At 46.4% G+C, this 26,131-nt stretch overlaps 1 protein-coding gene across 1 annotated transcript; it reads left to right on the plus strand.

The window, feature by feature from the left end:
* Positions 1-106: 106 nt before the first annotated feature.
* LOC8035919 (26S proteasome regulatory subunit 6B) lies at positions 107-24,550 on the plus strand. The gene is made up of 9 exons (XM_029980740.3): positions 107-270; positions 5,976-6,053; positions 6,629-6,815; positions 7,905-8,051; positions 10,779-10,982; positions 13,272-13,439; positions 15,909-15,985; positions 20,231-20,455; positions 24,404-24,550. Exons 1-9 carry the CDS (start codon positions 238-240, stop codon positions 24,515-24,517), a joined length of 1,233 nt encoding a protein of 410 aa, XP_029836600.1. The 5' UTR covers positions 107-237; the 3' UTR covers positions 24,518-24,550.
* The last annotated feature ends 1,581 nt before the right edge of the window (positions 24,551-26,131 follow it).

Genomic DNA, 26,131 nt, shown 5'->3' on the forward strand with positions numbered 1-26,131 from the left:
TTGGATAGCTACAATTAGAATCAAGGTACTTAAGAAATATAACAATATTTTAATGTAGAATAATTTTGCACTTTTACATTTTATAAAAAAAAATATAAAATTTTGAATATGGTGAAATGTCTCGCGACCGCAAGAGGCACAGATGAAACAGATGCCAAAGAAAGGCAACATAAATAAATAATTAAATATTACTTTCAATCCATATTCATATCCACATCCAATCCAATCAGCGGCGACATGGAGGAGATCGGAATCATTCTGCCTGAAAAGGTAATTCTTTATTCTTGTTTGTACTTTTAGAGATTGGGTATGACCATGAAACAATGCTGCTTAAGGAGAGAAGACATACTTGCTCTCATTGATAGGACTTTCGACCATATGCTGAATTCTGTAGCGTCACCGCGAAAGCAGGTTTTGACGGGACAGGGAGCCCACCGTGACAACGCAAGATTCGGTTGGAAACCGAGTGTAACTATTTCGTTGCAGAACAGTATTCTGCACCATGCCGCAGAGAAGTTCTGTAAATTTCTTGATTACGCTACCGCCTCTCAACTTTCTCTTAAGTTTCACTCCTTAGCGATATTTCTGTAGCTTTAAACGCGAGGATTTTTCGCTTTCTTGTACTGCGCGGTTGTACCAAGATAGTAGACAAAACGATTTGCATAAACTAACAATTTTTTTAGAAAAATCAAATCAAATCAATTCTGGGCAGTTGGAAGATTCTTGAGATTACCCTTGAACATTATAGGGATATTGAAATCTCCCCATCACGTTAAATAATTACTCTACCGTACTAGGCCAACTGGTACAGGCTTCGGGCCTCTCTGGCACACCTCAATCCTCCTGGGTCAAAATAAAGATTATTATTATTATTAAACATTTCTGCTATATTGCCTTACTCTTGTGTGTGTAATAAGTATCTGTGTAAAGGAACTTTGTATGATAGAATTAGATAAATCCTGCCAGACACCAAATGAGCGCTCTGGAGCCGGCCTAATTGTTTTGTTTCGGTTGAACTTGGTGTAAAGTTACAGCTGGTGTAACGACTATTTAAAAAGCTGAAAAACAAAAACTCCCGTAGAGCCGAAAATACATTTAGCCGATAAAAGGTGTCATCAGTGCAAATGCCAATTGAAGAAACAGACACCAACTCACAGACTGCATTTTCAGATCCAGTCATTTGCTTTCTAATCTCTGTTTTTGGTGTTTTACCCTTCAACTTAACTAGGTTGCATTAGTTTCTGTTACATGTTTTAAAGGCCGTGAACTTTTTTTCTTACGCTTTCATTGTTTGCTTTTGGGTGGCATTGCTTTGTTGGTAGTTGTGAAGGCAAGCAATTGTATTGTGTCTCTATCAAGATTGATGATGCCTAGGGGTAGAAGAAATGGAAGTTGCTAAAGCAGGTCTTGACTCAGCTTGGCGTGCAACGAAGTGTTGGACGGATGCATTCTGTGTTTCGTAGCTGCCTAAATTTAGGTGTCAACTAACAAAAAAATATTCAACAATTCTTCCTTACTTTGATTATATGGCGCAGGTCTTCCACCAAAGCTGACACAGATCTTTTTATAGTTTAACCGTGATTGTCTTACAGTTAGGGAAATCTGCACGGACTGGTCAAATTCAAACAGATTTCCTAAGGAATTAATCCTAAATCTACTTGATAACTTTTAGCTTTGATATTTTGCGGCAGTAGTATATTATTTTGTCATCAATGTGACATAAACCTTACCATGTTAGCGGTTTACTCGAGGTTTTCCTTTAAAAAAAACACCAGTTGTTTCTTTCAGAAATGTCTCATACTTATATTATGCACTGTTGCAACTTGCTTCGGTCTGAGAACTAGTAGGAGGAGAATCCCATAAGCAGTGTGAGTTGCAGTGGTCCCTATGCGAGCATCAAATATCATAATGAGAAAAAAACAAAATTTGAGACTGGGGACAGGAAAGAGAAAAAGACAACATTGTCTGAAAACGATGTTGTCTTGTCCCCTTTTTTGTCCCACGACACTTGTGCCTGGCATACGCCACCCCAATCCCGCCCGTCGTTGCATAGAGAATCACGTGACATTTTGTACCACGGGATAGCCATGTTCTTGGATGGATGGAGGGGTGGATATTGGCAGTTTCCTTTATACCGGGCAGTAGCTTGCACCACCTAGCCTTTAATTTATTTATTATAAAAAAATCTTTTTTCCTTCCTTTTCTTTCTTTACCTTTCTGCAACTATCACCGGGCAGGTAGAGTACTTTCCAGAAAAACCTTTATGGGGTAGGGCAAAAAAAAAAAAAAAAAAAAATTAAACACCTCCCTGTGCCTCCTCCCCCAGGCGAGTGAGTCGCCAATTTTCCTCTGGTCAACCTCGTCGGTGTTCCTCCTTAAACCACACCCACTGGGGGACAGGTGTGAGACTTTGGGCCGGAGCCACGTGGGAGGAAGTCCCAATATTCCTTTGTCCCTCCTGACCCCCAGCTGTGCTAATTGTGCGTCCTTGGTTCATTTTTCCTAGACTGTATCCACCAGTTTTCCAATCTTCTTTTTGTGATGGTAACCCTTTTTTAGAGCGCAGCTCTTAGGGGCCCGTTTCCGGCTTGAGCGGCGTCGCCGTCGGCGTCGGCGTAACCGCGCGGTGCATCATGGGAAATGTCCCATAATGCACCGCACGAGCCCCCCACCAAGGTCACGTGACCTCGTGGGGGGTCACGTGACCCCCCGAAGTCACGTGACTCCCCTGAGGTCACGTGGCCCCCTCCTCGAGGTCACGTGACCCCCGCCGATGTCGCGTGACCCCCCGATGACGTCATCGTCACTGATGACGTCACCGGCATCCACATCGTCATCGTCATCATCACTGATGACGTCACCGGCATCCACATCGTCATCGTCATCATCACTGATGACGTCACCGGCATCCACATCGTCATCGTCATCACTGATGACGTCACCGGCATCCGCATCGTCATCGTCATCATCACTGATGACGTCACCGGTATCCACATCGTCATCGTCATCATCACTGATGACGTCACCGGCATCCACATCGTCATCGTCATCATCACTGATGACGTCACCGGCATCCGCATCGTCATCGTCATCATCACTGATGACGTCACCGGCATCCACATCGTCATCGTCATCATCACTGATGACGTCACCGGCATCCACATCGTCATCATCATCATCACTGATGGCGTCACCGGCATCCACATCGTCATCGTCATCATCACTGATGACGTCACCGACATCCGCATTGTCATCGTCACTGATGACGTCATCAGTGACGTCACTGATGTCGTCACCGGCATCCGCATCGTCATCGTCATCATCACTGATGACGTCATCAGCGACGTCACTGATGACGTCACCGACATTCGCATCGTCATCATCACTGGTGAAGTCATCAGTGACGTCACTAATGACGTCATCGGTACCCGCATCGTCATCGTCACTGATGACGTCATCAGTGACGTCAGTGATGACATCATCGGCATTGGGGGTCACGTGACCCCCAAGGTAACGTGACCCCCCCTGGTTAGTTTAACCCCCCCCCCCCGTGCCCTTCCCTCCTCCTCCTCAAGAGCTGCGCTCTAATTCGGCGTTACAGGGAGTTGTAAGCGGCTTTCATTTTTTTTCTCTATTTTTCCATCCTCGTCCGCAAAACCAAGCACCCCCGTCGAATTTGCCGACTTCCCGGGAGAGCAGGACGAAGCCTGGTGCATTCCGAAACAAGATGTTCCATTGTTTTGTTCTCATTTTTGCAAATGGCACATAATGTGTCCATTCTCTCGAATTTAGCCCTATACGTTTTGGTTCTTAAAACCCCCGTTCTAGCCTCAAATAGTAGGGAACTACCCCGTGAATTATCAGAAACCTGTTCTTTTCTTATTTCCTGCTTATGTGACCTATAAATTGTTAAAGCTAATTTTTCTTGCGTCCTACCGCTCCACATTTTCCTTTCGGCTTCTTTTACGCCCTTTTTTATCATTGTGTTCCGCTCAGTCTCCTCCCTAGATGACAGATATTTAAATTTTAGTTTTCTTGTTCGGTTCGTCCATTTTGTATTCAAACTCTTGGCGGCCCCGAGGCCAATGTTGCCGGACGGAGCCAAAGTTTCTGTTTCGATTTTTGCTTGTGCTTAAAATTAGATTTAACAATATATATACCATTTTTCATGAAGCAAATGACGTAGTGTCTTTTGCTAGTGCTTTTTAATGCGAAATCGCTCATTATCCCGAAATCTGTGGCATTGAGCTGAGTTGCCTTTTAACGCCGAAAATGAACCCAAATCGTGCCAGTCCCATGCGGGAGAGAGGCAATAGTCTGCTTTCAGTTTTTGTGTTGGTTGGTCAGTGACATTGCTCTCAAGTTTTTTTTTATTAGAGGAACTATCAGGGGTGGGCCGTCGGAGGTAGCCGTCAACAACTGTGCGACTTCCGCTCTCCTCTTATAGATGTACTATCGCGGACAATATGAGCTGAAACAGCGCTCTGGCCGGCGAACGGTACTACCTGCGCCGCCTGTCGCCTTGCTCCGCACACACGGCGCACCCTGAGGCCGAGATGAATTCTCACTTGTGCTCGATGCACCACTGCGCTCTTCCGGCCGTCTGCTAGCGAGACGGCGTGTGCAACAGCGGGCGTGTGTGCGGTACGGCGGGAGAGGGGAGGGGAGGGGGGGGGGGGGGGGGTGTGGCAGAAGATTACAGTTGCCGTCCATTTTTTTTTTTTTTTTGCAATTGATTTACTTCATTTTATTGCATAGAATCAAGTAGAAAAAACGCTGACTGGGGAAGAAAAAATGTTGCGCTATCTCAAATTGCAGCTGCGATTATCGTTTTTCAAAGTCCCATCACATTACATTGCAGGTTGATTTTATTTTATTAAATGCATCTACAAAGTAGGACATCGTAAAATATTAACCAAAATCTTTTTACCGGATTTAGGCCGGCTGCAATGTATTTCCTTCTTTTTCTTTTTCATTGAGCACAGCTGTTTAAAAACAACACTAATTATACAAGGTTTTGTAACCTTGATTGGAATAAAAATGTTAAAGGATATTATTTTAGTATTACCGGGCACATGTGTTTCTTTCAAAGAAGAAAAGTTGATGGCAAGACACCAGTATTTTATCTATAAATTTCTAGTCTTAATAAAGTGAGACAAACAGTCATATATTTGTCCTGAGAACTAGCCTGAAACTTCATCGAAAGAATATTCGCAGAGGACAATGTCAGACACAAAAGATTAATAGTCGGCGTGGAAGTTAAGTATGCGCCGGTTAACGGCACGAAATAGTGTGTCGCAGCCGTAGCAGCAAGCTTTGTTCCAATTAGCATAAGTCCGGCTCAGGGGGTCCCGAGGCGCAGTAAAACCTACGAAAGAAGTTAAACCGCTTCATTCTCCCCTAACCCGCGACCGCGGCTCTCATCCTCTCTGCTAAGGAATCATGGAGCGCGGACATGAAGTCTGGCTCGGCCCGAAGCCATTCACGTCTCACCGCTTCACACAGTTCGTCGGCAGTGGCGCGGTAGAGGGGACGCAGTGACATTGCTACCTTGATGCGCCTCCAAACGTGTTCGATGATATTCAGATCGGCACCATTTGGGGGCCAAGGCAGCTCCGCCAGGCAGCGCTCCTCGAGGAGATAAGAGCGTGACAACGCATTTTACACTTCGGCGCTTTCTTGGAAGGCACTGAAATGCATGTTAGCTGGAAACATTGGGCTGCACGGCACACGCATCGTGATGGTGGTTCCATTGGCGAATATTTTCGCTAGCAGACGGCCGGAAGAGCGCAGCAGCGCAGTGAGTGCAAGTGAGAATTTATCTCAACCTCAGGGTGTGGTGTGTTTGCGGAGTGATGCGACAGGCGGCGCAGGTAGTACCGTGCGCAGGACGGAGAGCTGTTTCAGCTCATACTGTCCGCGATAGTACAGGTGTGCAAACATTTATTGCGTTTCTAACGGTTGGCATTTTGCAGGAGGAGGTGCTGAACTTGGAGCCAAAACTTGCGGGCACCGACGATCAGGATGCCGAAGACTTTTATATCAAGTACAAGGTGGGCACGAGTCACGCAACTTAAATGTGTACTTCGCGATTTTCAGTGTGGCTGTTAGACGAGTTTCAGTCATTGAACATTGCCGCAAACTTGTTGAACCTTCTTTACTTATTGATGCGAGGCTTCACAATCATAAGCCTGCCATGCTAATCGCTCCATCGAGATAATGTGCCCGATGAACCCCCAACGCCATAAACAGAAAACAGGGTCATCCACTTGGATTGTGTCTCTTTTTTCAAGTTTATGGGTTGCGACACCACAGAAAAGGGCACTGACCATTGTGTGCTAGTTCACGGGAAAACTCCGGTGCTTCATTCATCGCCACTAACCCAAAATGAAAGATATACTGTTTGATCGTTGTGTGACTGCCAGCTTTCCTAATGTGGTTTCTGAACTTTCAACATCTTAAGAAGTCTGCCAAGCTCTCCCAGTATCAGTACTTGTTTTTACAGCAGGCATGAAAGTATGGGTAGTCATCTTGGGCTGTACCGTGACTGTCTGGCTACCGAATATGATGTGCACAGTGGGAGCGATGCCCGTTGAAGTGCTTGTGCGTTGTTCCTCCTCCGTTGCAGAAGCTGGAGCGGCAGCTGGAGTTCCTGGCGGTCCAGGAGGAGTACATCAAGGACGAGCAGCGCAACTTAAAGAAGGAGTACCTGCATGCCCAGGAGGAAGTGAAGCGCATCCAGAGCGTGCCCCTCGTCATTGGACAGTTCCTGGAGGCCGTTGACCCCAACACGGGCATCGTGGGATCCACCACGGGTTGGTTAAGGGCCCGAACCGATCGCCCTCGTCGAGTCATTCTGTTTCGATTGATTGCGCCCATCAAAATTCATTGGAGCAGCATTTGAATTGTGCGCCAAACTGCAGTGCTGTCCGCAAGTGCATCCCTGCCACCGCTTTGTGGTGGCTAGAGGGAATCGGCTATTTCTGCACCCTTTTGTGTTTACGAGCAAAACCTTCGTTTTCCGTTCGGATAGGATTTTCCAGTGGTCAATTTGGCCATGCTCACTGCGTTTGTTTGAACCACAAGTCTCGTAAGAGAGAGCAAGCACTAGTAACTTTAGAAGAATTGCATAGACTTTCCCGAACCTCATGATGTTTGACCGACCTCAGGCATGCCGGCTCTGTAACAGAGCAGCTGGTAAACTATGGTCACTGACGGAAATAGACCGGCAGAGCGTGTCTTTCGAATCCCCGGTCTCCAGCCCACACCCCGCACTTCAAAACGTGTTTTGGCCGCTCGCACGTGCGCTCGAGGTACACATTAGTACAGGGGTGGCCAGGCTGGCCTGGCCTGAGAGCCGCAAACAAAACCATGGAACTTCTAAGAGCCGCGGGGTGGGGGGGGAGGGGCAAACGTAACTTTTGTTTAGAGTCTGACTGTACGTATAGGGGCACAAGGCTGTGGGACTGTACGTGTGGGAGTACAAGGCTACCAAACTGCAAGCTGCAGTGTGCTTTATTCTAAAATTCTTTGTCTTTTTTTTTCCTGGGGAAACGCGGAAAGGGGCGAAGGGGGGGGGTGGGGGGATCCCCTTACGAGGGATCCGCGAGCCGCACTTGGACCAGCAAAGAGCCGCATACGGCTCACGAGCCACGGTTTGGCCATTCCTGCTATAGTACGTCGAAGCATTGTCTAAGGGAAGGAGCTTGCGCCGGAGGCGAGACAACCAAAGCTGCCCTTCACCATCCCCATCTTGTCGGCAACTATAGAATAAAATGTTGCGTCGTAGATTAGAAAGGCGGTGTTGACCGCTTCTGTTGCCTGCTCTAAGCTGAAAGTTTTCTCTTAGGAGAATGTTTCAAAGCACTTCCTTGGGGAATTTCGAGCAAGGGTGTCCGTTGCAGGTTCCAACTACTACGTGCGCATCCTGTCTACCATTGACCGGGAGTTACTGAAGCCCAGCGCAAGCGTGGCCCTGCACAAGCACAGCAACGCCCTGGTGGACGTGCTGCCCCCGGAGGCCGACAGCAGCATCTCTATGCTGCGTGCCGGTAAGTGCCACCACGGTGCAGGGAACTCGTCCCTGACAGGTGCGCTCATTGTCCCTTCCCACCCACGCATTGATCGAAAGCAGTCCCAAAGTACCGACAAATTGTGTCGCAAAAGGTGCCGCGTTACAACCCTGGCGGTCGGTCGTAGAAGTTCCGGCAAAAAGAGCAAGTGGACGCGGGGGTCGCAGTGGTTGTGGCTTCCCGACTCGTGTCTCTTTTAATTTCCGTCGACTGTGTCTGTCTGCGGAGCAATCTACCGCGCAATGGGCGTCTGTCACATCCACCTTTGCTACTGTGCCATCGCCAGTATTGCAGCAGGCAACAAACAGCATGATGCTTATGCAACGTCATCAGGTGGCAATCAAGAGACCGCTTTTGAGGACACACTGGTCGGAAATGAGCTTGAGGCACCGTCGTACCACTGCTAACTTGCTTGAGAACGTGTAAGACCAGTAACCAGGGCAGGGCCGGATTTGGGGGGGGGTCCGGATGTCCTGACCCCCCTCTTGATTTCTGCATGTGTAAAATTTAGGGCGTGAAACAAGGGATAGGCAGAGGGGGTTCGTAAACAAATGGTACGCTGACCAACACCTGACTCCCCCCTCAGAAAATTCCTGCGTCCGCCCCTGAACCAGGGTCCTATCTGAGCTTGTCTCATTAAAGGCATGCTGAACCGAAATTTCGAGCTCACAAAACAAGGCTGGAGCGATAGGCAGGACGCTGTAACACCCACCACTCATACAGCAATATCTCTAACGGATGGCCTTATTTTTGGCAAAGAAATGCGCAATTGAACGCGGCCGACGAGACATGTGATATCACAATTTACATTCCCTCTCCTCCTCGCTTTGTCCTGTCGAGCTGGTGAACCGAAGCGAGGAAGAGAAACGCGAGGCCGCTTCCCCTCATTCTAAACTGTTCCAGGAGGATTATGACGTAGTCCTCGCTTGATAGTGCCCTTCTTTTTTAAATATACGGCCGTCCGTTTGTGATATCGATGTATAAGTGATGTTTTGGAGTTACAGTGTCCCGTTCAATGCTTCTGTGGCCTTATTTTGTGGAATCTTAATTTCGGTTCTGTATTTTTTTAAAGGCAAAGTGAATTTCAGTGCACAAGCCAGTGGAGCTTGTTCAGAGGGCAGCACTATTGTAAAATATTGGGCAAGCGCCCACCCCGCTTTCACTGGAAAGGCTTACAAGGTACGAACAAATTCCTTTTGCATTCATTCATACCTTGTACGACTCTGCTGTCTTGGGCAAGTTGGAAGAATACTTGAGCCAATCCACACAGATTGTTCACCTGGAACGGTCCTTAAGTGGGATTTCTGGTTGGTGTTTCTCTCATTCCTGCCTTTTGGGTTCACTGACGATGTGTCCTGTACAGGAAACGAAAGGTCCGATCAAATTGTTATATTTGTTATGTAAAGGTAGCGTAGTTTGTTTCATCCTGATGAGTCCCAACTTCTGGAACATTTTTGTAGCGTAGACATGTGCGCTTGTTTGATCAAATCTATAAAAAACCAAGATGGTGGCCAATAAAGTGCTTTGAAGGCAGGGTGAATTGAATCACAGGAAGAACATTTATTTTCACATGGTATCCCCGTCATCGCCGCCGGCGGTCTCATGGCCGCCGCAAGCGCCCACTTTCCCAAGTAGGGGAAAGTGGGCGCCTGTACGAATTGGGCACTTCCGCAATATTTTACGGTAGTAACACAAATGCCTTGCAGCTCTCTTGACCGATTCTTTTCACACAGTTAAGGGTCTCGGGACTTTTAGTACTGTCAAATGTTTTTGCTTGTGGCATAAACTTGCTTGTGATGCTTGGCACTGCATCACTACAGTGATGCTTGGCACTGGCTCATAAGTTAGCCGAGTGTAATTTCAAAGCAGAATGATTTGTAATGTGGCTGCGTAAATAGCTCGGCAGGTGTCCAGTAGACCCGAGGATTCCAGAAGGACGTGCAAGTACTGTACGTCCGGGCTATTCTAAACCAGTTCTCTACTAGGCTACTGTACATAATGTTTGGCCATAGTGAAGATATTTGTTTCTACTATAATACTGGCTTTGGAAGGGCAGTCTTCAAGCTTTCCACATGGTGTATTGAAGCTTGAAATCTTAATAGCCGATTAAAATTTGCTGTGAAATTGACCGTGAGTTGTTACCTCTTGTTTGCGAAGAACTTTTCAGCCTCAAATTTCTAGGGGACGGTCGATTATAAAATTTAGACGCGTGTAGACATTCATTCCTCATTTGGGCTAATTGCACTGCAATGTGTACAGAAGTATAACCTGCATCACCCTTTCCATGGAAAATCTTACTCTGGTTGTGAAAGAAAGAAAATACTTATGACAATATTCCACCTTCCCTTTTTTTTTAAGACATGATGTTGCACAAGAAAGTGGGGTTTAGATGATATCTGGAGACAAAGAAATATTGTACACAAATACCCATGGAAACCCATGCGGTTCAGAAAAAGAAGCCAGATATGTTCAACATGATAGTATGATGACTGCCCTGGGGCTTAAAGTTAAACTCCCGGCGAGTTTTCTGACTGCCGCAATTGGCCAGTGCCTAGGTCGAGCACAACGCTGGCCAATTGCGTTGGTCAGAAATCTCACCGACTCTCTCACCAAGGGTCCAACTTCGAGTCCTCGATCGAGTATGGTCGTGAGCACAGATTAGTTGTGGTCACACTCGCACGACACACCACGGACGGTTCGTTTCAGACGAGAAGCCCGACATCAAGTATGCGGACATCGGAGGTCTGGACATTCAGAAGCAGGAGATCCGAGAGGCAGTGGAGCTTCCGCTGACCCACTTCGAGCTGTACAAGCAGATTGGCATCGACCCCCCCCGGGGGGTGCTGATGTACGGACCTCCCGGCTGCGGCAAGACCATGCTGGCCAAGGCCGTCGCACACCACACTACTGGTGGGTCGACCCGGGATAACCCTCCGCTGGGCATCCTATGCATTGTCCGAGGCAGCCGGGGGCATGAAGTATAGGCTCCCAAACTGCTTCGCCATTTCCTTAATACCGTTGGAATGTGAAGGACTACTTGAAGAAAACTGTGCAAGAACCAACACTTAAAATTTAATTGCAATAATAGCTAGATTTTAATGAAAAAGGATCTATAAATTGAAGGAAAAAGAACCAACATGAGAAAGTGCCCCCATGGACAACATGAGCTGCAACACCCAATCAGTCTTACTGCATCTGCGAACCCCACCACTTTCCCTTATCTCTTGACTTGTCACATCTGTTACAAACTGGCGGGTATGCCAAAAAGAAGGAAGGGCTGTTGCTGCTCATATTGTCTGCAATAGTAGCTTTTCATTGTAAGCTGGCATTGTTAGGCATTTTTGCATAGAGTTTTCTAGGGGTTGGTTTATTAGAAGTGCCCGATTGGCTACAACTACTGAGATAGTTTCCTTTGCATTTCCTATGCTGCAAGCCCACAACTCGGCGCTTGGACAAAATCAGTCTTGTCATATCTTCACTGTGCCTCTTCACTTGCTGCGTTCTTGCCATTTTGCTCTTCCAAGTCCAAACAACGACCCAGTAATTTGATTGTATATAATGCACAGTGACAAGCAGGTAATTCTCAAATCAAGCCAAATAGTCAAATTTGTATTAAAATTTTTGAATATTCTCACACCCCTATCAGAAGCCCAATATAATGCAGAGCAACCTGCTCAATAGTGTGAGTTCATTGTGAATAGGATTATTCAATTCAAAAGAATAAAGACAGAGAATAAATACAGAGAACTATATTGAAAGATAGGTTTTTCTGCTTTTGTCTTCCATGTTTTTTATTTCTGCAAACTAAAGAAGACCCTGCTTTGCAATTTTTGTCCTTGGTTTAGCTAATACTTTCAATATGTACGGCAAAATATGGTGGTTACGTTAAAGTGCTTCTTGGAAAAATGTTATGAGAATTTAGGAGTTTATTTGTTTATTTATGTTTATGTTTATTTATTTGTTTATTTATTCAACAAGGCTGCACTGCCCCAATGTAGGGGTATAGTAGGAGAGAAGTACAGACGATAAAATAACATTGAAGTAATGAACACATGCTAACACCATATATAGAAATGAACATATATGGTAACAGCATCTGTAGAAATTAACACGCGCTAAGAGGCAGCCAGCTGGTGCGGAAAACTGTTGAGGGAATCGGAAATTGGCGACAATAGGAGATCAATTATTCCAATCCGACATGGCTCAAGGAAAAAATATGGTGGGAATGAAGTAATAGGGAGTTTTACAATAGCGCACGCTAAAGCTTTGCGTATGCAAAGAATAGCGTCGCTGCCACAGCGCATGCTCCGAACACAAGCCAGGTTTCGCGCTTTGCGTGCGCAATTTTAGCGTGCACTATTTCTCGAAAATACCGTGGGTACGCAAAGAGTCTTTACGCTTCTCCAAGGAGGATTCGTGATGAGAAGTTGGCTAAAGCCAAGACGAGCAGAGTGAAAAAAATGGCGGCTTCCAGGATCATGTCGGCGGCTGCTTTGGCGGCGTCGTGAGTGCGACGTCGGAGGCATCCTCGCGACTGCGATTTTCAATATGGGACGGCATTGTTCTCTTTGGTAACGATCACCGGCAACTTGATCCTTGTGACGCGCGAACATTTCCCGGCGAAGGTACGATGTGTGAAGGTCAGTACACGATACCTCCCTTGCCGATGCGACGCAAGAGGACATGACCAGTCAACCGCTCGCGTCGCATTCTCATGTTTAAACAAATCTAAAATAGTACTTTGAACCAAAAAAACTTTTTTTTTTTTTTTCTAAAGTTACAGCATTTTGTGTGTGAAGTAAAAACTGTGACTGTATCTTGGGGGCATTGCAAGCGCGAGCTGCTTGGGCTTTTGGGTCGCGACGGAGAAACGCTATCCTAAAACTCTCTTGCGTCGCGTGCGCTAATACAAGCGCTAAATTTAGCGCTAGCGTACGTTATTCTAAAACTCCCTATTGGCCGGCCACAAGTCGGCAAGCCAGAGTGGAAAGGCTGGAATGGTTGCCGCCATCGCTCATAGATGGCGGTAGCTGTCCAGAGTTTTGTGTCATCATTTGTTTGCTGGCGGACATGATACTGGGGAAACTTGCCCTTAACAGCTCTGCTGTAAAATCAAATTTGTAAAAGAATCGACGTGAAGCTTCAAGTTTCTACTGGGGCTAGGCGATGGCGATCCCAGCGTGTCTCCTTTCGTTCCAGCGGCCTTCATCCGAGTGGTGGGGAGCGAGTTCGTGCAGAAGTACCTGGGCGAAGGCCCCCGCATGGTGCGGGACGTGTTCCGACTGGCCAGGGAGAATGCCCCGGCCATCATCTTCATCGACGAGATCGACGCCATCGCCACCAAGCGCTTTGATGCCCAGACTGGAGGTGAGCACCCGAGAGCCTGTCTGCATGCTTACCGTGGCCAGGCAACACTTAGCAGATTGTAGAAGGGCGTGAAGGTAACTTTGATAAGTGCAAAACAAATCTCGTATTTCGGCGACTAGGCTGTAGCTCGTAACTAAGGTGCGAGCGTAGTCCCCTATTCGTCAGGCGAAGTATGTGACTCTCCACACAGTCGCTTATTTTCGGGGCTCATTTTACGAAGTTTTTTTTTTAGGCTTTGCAGATTGTTTTTTAAAAAAAAGTGTGAAAGCTACACAAACGTGGTCTGTGCAGGTGAGTTGTACATGCAGGGGGAGGTAATATAGGGGGCTAATCGCCACAATAAGCCGGATAGTGAACTAAAATTTGTTTAATAACTTTTCAGTTAGTGAAAATAAACATATGGTTCCAATTAGAAACTTGCTGAGTATTGTCGAAAACCACGAAATCAATCGATTTTAGTAAGATTTAGAGTGTGTGGGAAGCATGGTGAGCCTTGCATTAGTTGCTCTAGGAGGGTTATTTTTGTACTCTACCGCACTTTCCAGATGCTCCTAATCTTTCTAAAATTTGTGGATTTTGTGGTTTTCAATAACACGCGGTAAGTTTCTAATTGGAATCATATGTTTATTTTCCCTGATTAAGAAATTCATGAACTGATTTTGTTAATTATCCAGCTTGTTATGGCAATTGGCCCCCTATATTACGTCCCCCTGGCCGTATACTGCACCTGTACAGACTGGAATAATGCAGCTTTCAGAGATTGTTTTAAACAAATCTGTAAAGCCAGCAAGAAACATCCCGTATATGTATGTGTCTTGAACCTGGAGACGTGCAGAAAGATTGAAAGAGTAACTGACCAGCTGGTTTGACCAAGCTGCGACTTTCAACGTTCTTCGTCTGGCCCACATTTTCACTTGGCAGGGTTAACTCGAAAGCAGTTATCCTGTGTGTTTCATGCATCTTAGCACCTCATCGGGACAAGCCCAGAAGGTCATCTTAGATGAGCTTGGGGGTAATGTGTGATGCTTCCTTTGCCATCTCCTTGAGTGCAATATTACAATCATACTACCTGTTGGATGCTGTTTGCCTTCATAAAAATATGTATCACAATGTTCTTTGCCGGGTCTAGACACCCTAGGCCGTGGTGCTTTGGCTTCAAAGCCAGCACTAACTTGTGACCTCTCTAGCTTTTTGTAATTCTGCTTGCAACATTCATTGGAAGCATTCCTGTATGCATTAGTCTCACTTAAGCTTTTCTTCATTGAGTCCACTTCAGTTCAAAGTGACATTCCCTCAGTTTGAAGTTTCCAGACGAATAAAAAATCAGCCTAAGATGGACTATTTTTATAAAGATATTGTTTTCAGCATACCAATGGAAATTTGGTACTTAAAGGATGGTTTTAGTTAACTCTTTCCTGACCACGGGAAAAGCAGCAATTTTCAAAGGATCCTTGCAACCGCTTTTACTTTCTGTAATAATTTGCGTATGCAGAAATGCGACACATCAAAAAGCGGCCAATTAGTTGTTCTTTCAAAAGGAATAGAGGTATAGTAATGTGGAACAAGGTTTTAAAATGCAGTTTTCTGAAAATACAATGTATGTACAGAAGGCTTATAAATACCGGAACTTTTACAGCTATGTCAAATTAAACAACAAATAAAAACAAAATTCCGAATATACAAAACGTGCCCCACACCGACGGCTATTACTTCTCAAAGTTAGTAACTGACGTAGTCTCTTTTTGATTTTTTGATTCATCAGAAAGTTAGCCTCCGTAACACGTGTGCTTTTTAACGAAGGAATGCTTATATTGTTGAAACACGGATAGCACACTCCTGTCCCCAGCAGAATGCTTCCTTTGTGTTCTACGTTTGGTTTGTCAAGCCTTGATTCCAGTTCCTTCATATTTAGCATTTTTGTCCACCTTGTTGGGAACATAAAATGTGCACACCAGCTCAGGATGGCATTAGAAATTATAGGGATGCTTAGCAACAACCATCTGTTAAGTGATGCCTATAACATCATTTAAAATATCCCCAGAGTTCTTGACATCTACAAAATATGCCACAATACTGTTGATTTATGTAAATAATGCCATCTTTGTTACGAAGACTGATGCAAGCAGTTAGCCATTCTAGACAAGGGCAACCACTGTTCCCAGGACTATTTTTGACAGCACACCAGCTGGTGATCAAGCTGAAACCTACGTTGAAGCTGAAACTACAGTTCTTTGGCTGTACACTCTACGAGATTGTAGAACATAATTCTCCGCATTAAATTTAATTTCTTGACGGCGCTTGGAAACCATCAATCACCCGTGATTGATCGCCTATGGGTGCAGTCTGGAAAGAGTTAATATATTAGTTGTTTAGTTAAATCTGTGTTGTGGTTCTATGTTTTAGTTAAATATGTTACTATGTTTATACTACATAGTTAAAATCACGCATGTTCTTTCCGAACCCTTGCAGCGGACAGAGAGGTGCAGAGGATTCTGCTAGAGTTGCTCAACCAGATGGATGGCTTTGACCAGACCACAAATGTCAAGGTAAGCTCCACAGCTATCAGAGAAAGCAATGCTGGGTGAGTTTAGAGCAGGGGTCTTCAAACGTTCTGGCTAAGGGGTTAGATTAGGAGTCTGTTGAAGTCTCGAGGACCAGGAAGAGAAAGAGTACAGTAATCACTCGTTATAACGAAATCACTTTGTTTGAATTATCGCTTTTATCAAAGTTCAACGTGGTCCCGACCGAAATGCACACATTTTTAACCGGATTATTCTAAGTGTATCGGTGGCCGACCACGCTTATTACGAAGGCTGCGGTGCCGAAAGCATGCAAGGCTTTACAGGGGCGCACAGAGACCCTTGCGTTCCTTCCTCCTCCTCCACCGAGGCAAACGGCAAACTGGGAAAACAGCAGACATAAAAACAGCAAACGGGTGACAGAGGGTAGAGCACACAGAGCACCGCTTCCGATGCCGGTGCGGGGATGCGGGTAGGGGGCGGTCGATGCAGGGAGCAGCGTCCACGTTCCGACGCTACTCATGGCGCCTGCGGCCGACACTGCCCGACTCTTGTCGGAATCAGGTCAAAGGAGCAATGGAGCCCAGAGAAGATCATCCCTTCGGGAGGCCCCCATGCGCGCGCCTGCAGTGTATTACATGCACACATGGGTCGTATGGGAGATTGGAAGCGTTTACCGAAAGTCGCGAAGAATTCGGCATCCCGGCATCGGTTGTTCGACACTGTTCACCGTTTTGCAGAGCAAGAAGTTTCTCGTGCAAGAGAAAGCGCGCCTGCGACCCGAAGTTGAAAGATCGCCAACTGCTTTGCGACCGTCGAATTTTCTCTCGCGAGCATGCTTCTTGAGCTGGCGCACGATTCCCAGAGCTGCAACGATCTCTACAAGAATGTGTGAAGACATGTTGGCAAAGCCACCGAGGATAACTGATTCATTTGTGCTTGTCGATGTGAACGTTCCCAGTGAAGTTCTTTTCCTTCTGACGATGTTTGATGCTGATGCTGGCTGCTTGATGTCGTCTTTGAAGTCTCGCCTCTCGTCGAGGATGTCGAATAAAGCAGATTTGGCTTAAACAAGAACAACAAAAATGTTTACTAATTGAGAGCGAATACAATAATTTCAAGAGCAAAATTTTACAGAACAGTCATCCGTGCCAGACACGGCAGGAGTCTTCGCGGCAAGACCCGCTCCGGGAGCGTATATCTGGTCACTCCTCGGAGCCCGTACAAAAACTGTTTTCCAGTCCTCCTCGGGTTCAAAAACTCCTGACCGCCACTTGTTCCATCCAATCACAGTTCAATAGCCATCCTATTGGGTGCAGTCGGCGACGCCCTCATAACATACAGGTGAGATGTCACGCTCCCCCCTGGGGCCGGAACAAGGACCCTTGGGTGGTCTCTAAACACAGGGAGGGTCGCAAGGAAAAGCCTGAACGGGCACCCTACTTCACGCGTAGCGGGGGGTAGTACCATCAAAGCTAAAGTGCCAACAGCAGCACGTTGGGCACAGTCTGTTGGGTATTAGTCGCAGCAACCATCTGGGTTTTGAAACGAAGCCATTAGTCCGTTTTATGGCCCAGCCTGACAATGGCCGAAGGCCCCTCTCTGGGCGCCGTCTTCCAAAAGCAGATCTCTGCACCGGAAGCCGTGACCTCAAGCTGCCTCCGCGTGGGGAGACTGGCCGCGGCGTCCGTGCAGGGTCTGTCCGGCTACACTGCCGCGGGCGCGCAATTATCGGGGCCCGACACTGCCGAAGAAAAACCCCCACCATCCACCCTTCTGAGCCAAGGCCGCTGTGCATACAAACAAATAGCCGCCTTCAGGACCCACAAGGCTCTTCAAAATGGTGCGCCCTTTCAACTGCTGCCGCGCATTGCGACAACCTCACATTCCTGTTGTTGCTCGTAGACCTTGCGCGCAGCCAGGGTAAAACGAAGCAATGTTGTAGAGACACCTCGGGAAACTCCGACGACTGCAGGAACACAAGACATCCTATGGCTGCTTCGAAACAAAGTGGCGTGCTGCGGCGGTGACAGTGTTCTTGCAATTCCTGGCACAGTTCGAAGAGAACTGATGCCCAGATGAAATTGTCGGCAAACTCCACTAAATTATTTTTTTACTCGATAAAGCTGCCGTGGGATGTTCATAACCAAGGTTTGTCTAATTAAATATATGGTCAGAGTGTTCCGCAGTGTTCCCGTCCACCCTCAAGGCTGCTGGCATTGTTCTTTACAGCGAAGCTGTTCATGGCTAGGGTTCCGTGGATTTTTCGTGTGCGTGACAAAAATCTTTACGCCCGCACCGCCGCACACGCACGCCTTCCCCATATAAAAGATTCGAAGTGAATAACTAAAATAAAGCATTGACGAACACGCGTGCAAGATGCCCTTTGTTTTAGGCTGTTGCTTTAGAAGAGTTACTGTTGCGGATGCCGGCACAGGCGGCGCATGGAACACCATTCCCTGCATTCTCCTTGATGCTTGGGTAACTTAGCAGTGGGTTTATTCAGTAGATTAGTTATCAATAGGCACCATTTTCAAGATCAGTACTCTTTCAGGTAGATAACAATGGTTTCTCAAAGATTTGCCGCTGTGCGACCCGCGTCGGCCATGTCTAGGCTTCCACCGTCCTCTCTTTGTCATTGTTTCAAGTGCTTGCGTGCCTAGCTTCCTTTCCCTCCGCTCTCCCGGGGTGGCGGTCCCGTCGCACGTGTCTGGATTCCTGCGGCGTTCGGGGCGGGTCTGTGTCGTGTGCTAAACAGCTTCGCTGGTCATCGACCTACACATAGTGAAAGGGCTCAGGATTTTTAGGCTCTATCGCTTTGATCGAATTACCGCTTATATCAAACTTTTTTGCTGTCTCGTTGACTTTTTTATAGGGATTACTGTAATTACTAATTAGAAACGAAGAGAGACCACATGAATAAACCTAAGTAAGGATTTAAGCACAGAAATGAATGTTGGAGTAAATGTCAAAATAACCGAAAGTTGGATGAAAGCATATATTTAAATGTGAAATTTAATATTTTTGCTAATTATGACGTTAACACAACAATTGCGACCATGAAAACCCGCCAGACATAAATGAAGGTGCGTGGATAATTCGGCACATTTGCGCAGTGCAGAAAACTAATGAGAATGATAAAACTAAAACGGACACAATGTGCATGAGAACGCAAAGGCATAGTCACATATACTTAAGGCCAGGGACTAAAATGGTGATGACAGCATTCAGTCATGGTGAAAGAACCCTATTACGATGCAGCTTTTTTTCATTCTTTCTGGTATCTTCTTTTGCGCATTTGGAGTGCGGCACGGCGCCGTTTTATTAGGCGCGCATGTTTTTGTCATGGTGGCAGCGTGTCTGTTGGAAGAGGTCGGAGGGCCGGGCCTCATTGGAAGGACCGCGGCCAGCCGTGGGATGGTTGGAAGACTTGCCGGTGGGCCGGGGTTTGGAGATCTCTGGCTTAGAGTATTGTTCAGAAAGATTTCCTTTCTGGGGCATGCGAGCTGTTTGTTGCAGCTGTTTGTAGTGTTGAGCCTGGCTGGAAAGCGAGTCAGTGTAATAACCTCGGGAATATGCATTATCACAGTTTATGCCCTGGTTTGCTCAGCTCTACATTTGGGAAAATCTCAGGTTCTAAAGATTCCTCAAAGAAAGAGCTGATACCACTGCTTCATTGAAGCAGTTTTCATTCTCCCCTGGCTCCTGAAGCCGTCCCTTTTTTTTACTCTGCATAAAACAGATGAAATGCATTTCTGTGCAAGCAGAAAAGGGGGATGGAAACCCGAAAGACTAGCCTCCCAAGCTCCAAGCATCTTTGAAACGAGTTGTGGTGTACTTTTAGTCTGTTGTTGTTCTTCTCACTCTGTGATGTTTATCAGGTTCTGTGCAGCTCTGAAGCTGCTGGCTAGTGCTTGGTAAAGGGGTAGAGAAGAGGCTAGCAGGTTGCCTGACAATGAAGAATGGGAAGCACCTTTGTTTTCTATGCTGTTGTGGCTTCTAACTTCCTTTACACTTACCAAGGGAACAAGCGTGCCAGTTAATTTAGTTTCTATTGAGGAGCAGCAGTGCACCAAGACTCTAGTATCGAAGCTTTTGAGGCTGTCTTTACTTCGATTTTGGTAAAAAGTTAATGGCAAGCCGAAGAGCAGGTGAGAAACTTTCGGTAGCCCGACTGAGTGATTACCACATACTGCCTGGAGCCTGCTTGCAGCCGTCAATCTCCCTTTTTGGCTGTGAGCCACTCCTTAACTAGTGCGCGTGCCCACGCAGGTGATAATGGCCACCAACCGAGCGGACACGCTTGACCCCGCCCTGCTGCGCCCGGGACGCCTGGACCGCAAGATAGAGTTCCCAATGCCGGACAGGCGCCAGAAGCGTCTCATCTTCTCCACCATCACGGGCCAGATGAACCTGAGCGACGAGCTCGACCTCGAGGACTACGTTGCCCGGCCAGACAAGATCTCGGGCGCCGACATCAACGCTATCTGCCAGGAGGTGGGCGCACTACTCACTTCACCCAGTCACGGCCTCCTCCGAGATTGTCGGCTTGCAAAGCTCCACTCGCCTAAAGAGACGGACATAAAAAAAAATGCCTCGTGGACGTTTTCGTTGTGCAGTGGCTCTAGGTTCGGAGCCGCAAATCATTGCCATTGGGCTTGTTTGACTAGCTGCTCAGATATAATAGTATAAATGTGCTCATTTGCCCGATATATGCTCGTTGCTTCTCACCACAACACACATTACTCTTTTCAAGGAAGCGGTAGGTTGTAATTCGAGTGTTGCCTTTTTAAAAATCGGAAAAAGATTTAGAATAAATGCATGCCCGATTGTTTTCAGATGAACTGCATGTCCAATCATTTTGGTAAAAAGCTGAGTCGTTGGGCTGAGTCAAAAATGCATCAATAAGGTTTCTGACCCAAAAATACCATTTTTTTTGTGAGACCAAGCAGATTGTATGTCATTCTCATTATTCTCTTGCAGCGAGCTGAGCGGTATTTGAATCACGTCCCAAAGCGGTCTTTCGCTTTAGCTTTTAGAGTGTTAACGAAAATGTGAGCTCCACACCGAATACACACGTTTAACCTTTGAGGCGCTAATACCGGCTCTGTATCGGCACTGCCTTGCGGGGCTCTAGAGAAGCTGCGCTGTACACTCCTTCTGCTGGGCAAACAAGCATTTGGAAGGGCCGGACGGGAGCTTTGCACGCTAAGAATCTCGGAGGTCATGACCCGGTGCCCTTTCTTGTGCGTGAATTACGGGGGGGGTGTTCAATGGGCTGGGTCTTTTTTTTTTCAGTGAGGGAATTGAAAGGTGTTATGTTCAAACGAAGTTTGGAATCTCCTCTTTCCCATTAGCCTATCACTTTTCGACATAGCCCCACCGGCAGCGATGCGCTTCTGCCACCGTGCACTAGTTTCTGCGTGCCATCATAGAGGAACCAGGGTGGCTGTTGACGACACCAATGACGCACTGCAGTCGCAGAGTCACTTCCAGAAGCGACAGCATTCGGTCTTAGGCTACCATTTTTATATCCGTCCGCGTTCCCCTGGCGCGCGCTCCCAGAGCGCGCTTCTTCTTCTTCGCTATGGCGATACTAGCGATCATCACACTATCCCCCTTCACGAGGAAGTTGCCGTCCCGGCAACTTCCTCGTGCTAGAAGCACGCTAGAAGCACGCTTCTCACGCTAGAAGCACTCAATCGCGATACCGCGCGGGTCGACTCAATGTTTCTCGTGGCCGAAGGACGTATCGCTCTGCTGGCTTTGCCTGCTGTGGCACGTCTACAGGCATGTCTGTTGGAGTGACGTCATCAGGGGGCAAAAGAACGACTGGAAGTTGATCGTCGTCCAGGAGTTCGGCACCGTTCACTGGTGGCGTATTGTGCCAGCCTCTGTCAGTGCCCTGGTCACCATTTTCTTCTACTTAGTCGTCAACGTGAAGCTCGTTGTCGAGCTTCACATTGACAGCAACAGCCTAGCAGAGAAGCAACACCCGCGGAGCTCTCTTTCGTGAGGACTGCTTCTCCGCAGTGCTCCGGTGCTCGCTAAGAAGCGCACTCCATGGGGCTAACCCGACGCAATCAACACTTCGAAAAACATGAATACTAGTGCAGTTCTTTTCGAAGCGAATATTGAATAATGTATCATTCGAAACTACTACTCGAAATTTCGAATATTTGCAACAACCCTATATTGCATACCCTTCAGTTGTTCCTTCATCTTGGGCAACAGCCAGAAATCTGGTGGTGCGAGGTTGGGCTGTAAGGTGGGTGAGGCAAAAACATCTTGGAACTGCAACGTCAAGAGCTGTCCCATTCCTCTACGGCAGCATCAACGCACTTCCGTCAACTGGTGACGGAAGTGCGTTGCCACCGGAGGGCACATTTTCGCCAGGTGACGGGCTCTTTTGGGAAAGAAGAGGTACTAAACTTTAATTTGAATCAAACATCTCTCAATTCCATCTCTCAATAAAAAAGGATACAGCCTAGGGCGCGATTCCTACCGAACACTCCTCATACTTTTGATCGTAGGAGTGCGGGAATATTTGGAAGTAGTAATAATTCGTGAACAATGTTTGCTGTTTGATTCTTTTCGAAGCAGAATTACCTAGCATTTCGAATATTCGAAAATTATGAATATGTCCTCAGAATTCTCCAATTTCTCGCATTGAGTTTCACTGCTTCGCACCAGTGCTCTGGCGTCAAGCTTCACTGCTTTGCACCGGTGTGCTGGGAGAAATGGCTGACATGTCGGAGCATCTCGGTTGGCTCTGTAGTGTAGGGAGTTTTTCTCACTCTTTCAGCCTTCTTTGATTATAATTGTAGTTTGACCCCTAATCTAAAAGAGAAAACACAAAAAACTTTGAGCTATATTTAAGTGAATAAGGTAGTCATTGCCATGCTTGGAGCATTGTGCTTACGAAACTCACCAAGGTCTTTTTTTTAAACATAGGTAGGTATGCCAATTCTTTTTCAAGTATGGTAACCAAACCATTCCTTTTCATAAGCATGCTTTCTAGAAAAGGCTTGCAGCCGTGATTTCTTAAAGGTTCTTATTACTAGTAAGACCGAAGGAGACCAGACTGGTTTTTAAGCTTTTGGCGACTTTTTAGGATTGGATGCGCTGCAGCGGAGCTGGCCCTAAGAGATCGCAAGAGGCTTAAAAACCGGTCTGGTCTCTCTTGGTCTTACTGGGTCGCAAGAGTGTGAACGGGCCTTTATTTGAAACTGAAACTGTGGCAGAACATGAAAACCAGACTTCAAACTTTGCTCACTTGGACTTAAAAGAAATTCAAAACCTAAGTTCTTTTGCGTTTTTTTTTTTTTTTTTTCGAATTTAGCACTAAAGGAGAATCGAAACCTTCAAACTTTTCTAACTTTATGTAGAAAGAAATTCGAAATCTTCGATTTTACCAAACTTTGTCTATAAAAATTCAAAACGTTCGAATTTTTCGAATTTCAGATTCAAAGAAATTCGAAACATTTGAATCTCTCGAATTTCAAGTTAGGAAAGTTTGAAATCTTCGAAGTTCTCGAACCTCAAGTAAAAAAATATTCGAAATAATCAAACCCAAACTTTTAAAAACCGTGAAAGCTTCGAACTTTTCGAATTCGAAACTCCAGGATTTTTGAAAGTTGCGAATTTTTCGAATTCGAATCTCCGTACGGTCGAAAATATCAAAACCTTTCGAAATCGAACATCAGTTCGGTTTGAAAATATCGAAACCTTTCGAAATCGAACCTCGGGTGGTTCGCGGCATCCCTACTGGTAACAGTAATTGACATCTACTTGTATCTACTGTTTACATTAAGCCTACTTACCCCAAGCAACCTTCAAACTTAAAAGTCTTTTGAGGCCTGCACTTACTTCTTATCGCAACGTTTGGTCTACATGCCACTGCCGTTTGAATGAGCAGGCGACAGTTTAAACAAGTTTGAAAGAGCAGACGACAGTTTAAACGATCAGACCGCAGTTCGAATGTGAAGACGCACTGAACCAAGGTCCACAGATGGTCTGGACAACTTGACGTTTCTCACGCATTCATGTTGGAACAAAACAAAGACAAGTGTCTGTAAATTTAACCCAAAATGCTCCCCGCACAAGCAATCGTGGTCTGATGGTGTCTGGTTTCTTCTTTTCACGGCACCTTTCCACATTCTTGGATGAACCGAGCAGGCAGAAAACACGTGGAAACTGATCTTCGCACCTTTCTTGGCTCTTTTGTGTGGTGTTTGACTAGAAGGCAGGTGTTAGTCTGGTTTCTTCCAAAACAATACAGCAATGCCCTTCGCGCATGGCGACTTATCCCCACACACCCTGACCGGAAGTGTGCCCGAAGCGCCGCCACTGCGGTGTTACGTAACAGGGTTGAGATAGTGTATAGCCTACACCTAATACTTTCTGTGGCTGTGAAGATTGACTATGTATTCTTCGTTTTTTTAGGCTGGCATGCACGCAGTACGTGAGAACAGGTATGTGGTACTGGCCAAGGACTTCGAGAAGGGCTACAAGAACAACATCAAGAAGGACGAGTCGGAACATGAATTCTACAAGTGATTGAGCGGATTAAAGGAGCTTTGTTTGACGGCACTGTGCATACTGTCTCACTCGAGGGAGCAGGAGAAAAATGGCAAGATATTTTAAAGGGTATAAGCATGTGCTAAACCATGGTAATATACTTTTTTTTTTCCACCAGTTGGAAGCTGTACTTTATTTTATCTTACAATGGACTACTGCGGACGCTGCAAGCAATCCAGCGCTGCAAACATACCGTATTTGCACGAATATAACGCGACCACGAATATAACGCGAGGGCAGTTTTTGATGCGCCCAAAAAGAAAAAAAATATTATTACTATTATAACGCGAACCGATGCCGCGTCAATTTCTCGCACTCGGGGGCATAGCAGAAGTGAAAAGTCAATGGAAATAGAAGAAATATCAGTTTATGTTTTGACTGCACTCATCCTCACTGCTCAGGTCCTTCCGTTTACAATCCACTTGGCAACTACGCAGGTATGCAGCAGCAGGACGGCACCTGCTTGTCTGGTAGTTCTTTTCTTGCGAGCTCCACGGCAGCCCACAATCCAAACAAGGCGCGGAAGCAGAAGCACCAACACACAAACACCAGACCACTCTGGAGCAGAAACTAAACAATGCGCAGGCAGAAAAAAAGACTGCTGAACCCGATACACGATCACACTTCTTCTTCTGATCCCTGTTCGTAAACAAATGCCTCGTGTTGCACGATTGCGTAAACGCGGTCGGTGGTCTTGGCTTGTGTTGACTTGACTTGGCCCGGCTTGGCTTGGCTCGAATTGGCCGGTACCCGCATTCCCGCATGGCGTGCACGCGTGCGGCGTGCGCGCGTTGTAAAAACACAAAAGCGATAAAAATGCTTTTTTATGTTTTCTATTCGCCCCTTCACGTGGCCCCATGGCTAGAAAATGCCCCTCCACACCCCCACTTCTTTTTCCATTGGATCTTTTGCATTGAGCAGGAGGGATGACTTTCTCCTCTGGCTTTCTCCAGACTCGCGCGCCTCGTGGCTGAACTCGATTCCGAATATAACGCGAGGTGCGTTTTAGAGCACGTAATTTCGGAAAAAAACTCGCGTTATATTCGTGCAAATACGGTATCACATGACTATGTACCCTATGCATTACTGCTTTCCTCCCAAAGATCACGTGACACTAATAGGGCATTGAATTTGTTTTGGTGGCTTATATTGTTGTTTGTTCGCTGTCCATCGTAAGGTGAAACAAAGTATATAGTGCAGGCAAGAGGTGTCTTTTTTTGCGTGAGTTTCTTAAAAGAAAAACTGAAGTGGTCTTGTACTTGAGAAAAAAATCACTTGAATCATCTTTATTTCGCTCCTAGCATTGTCAGTACCAAAATTATTCTTTCATTTGAAGACCAGAGTGCCCATAAAACCACCTTCAAAAGAGTGGTGAAGGAGAAGCTCCTTTCCGGTGTGATCGATGCGAGGAAACAAATTTGACGAGGAGAGTGAAGCCGTAAAGAGTTCTTGGTATCTTCGCGGGTCTCCCCACATCTTCCCTGGACACCAACGCGACATCTGCGGTTCACCGCCTTGCTTCCGTTGTCGACTTGTCGTTATGTTAGAATACTTACTTTGTCTTTGCACGTTATTTTTCTTCCCATATTTTCT

Source organism: Ixodes scapularis, unplaced genomic scaffold, assembly GCF_016920785.2.
Source record: "Ixodes scapularis isolate PalLabHiFi unplaced genomic scaffold, ASM1692078v2 PGA_scaffold0__279_contigs__length_252992795, whole genome shotgun sequence".
NCBI classification, from domain to species: Eukaryota; Metazoa; Arthropoda; class Arachnida; order Ixodida; family Ixodidae; genus Ixodes; species Ixodes scapularis.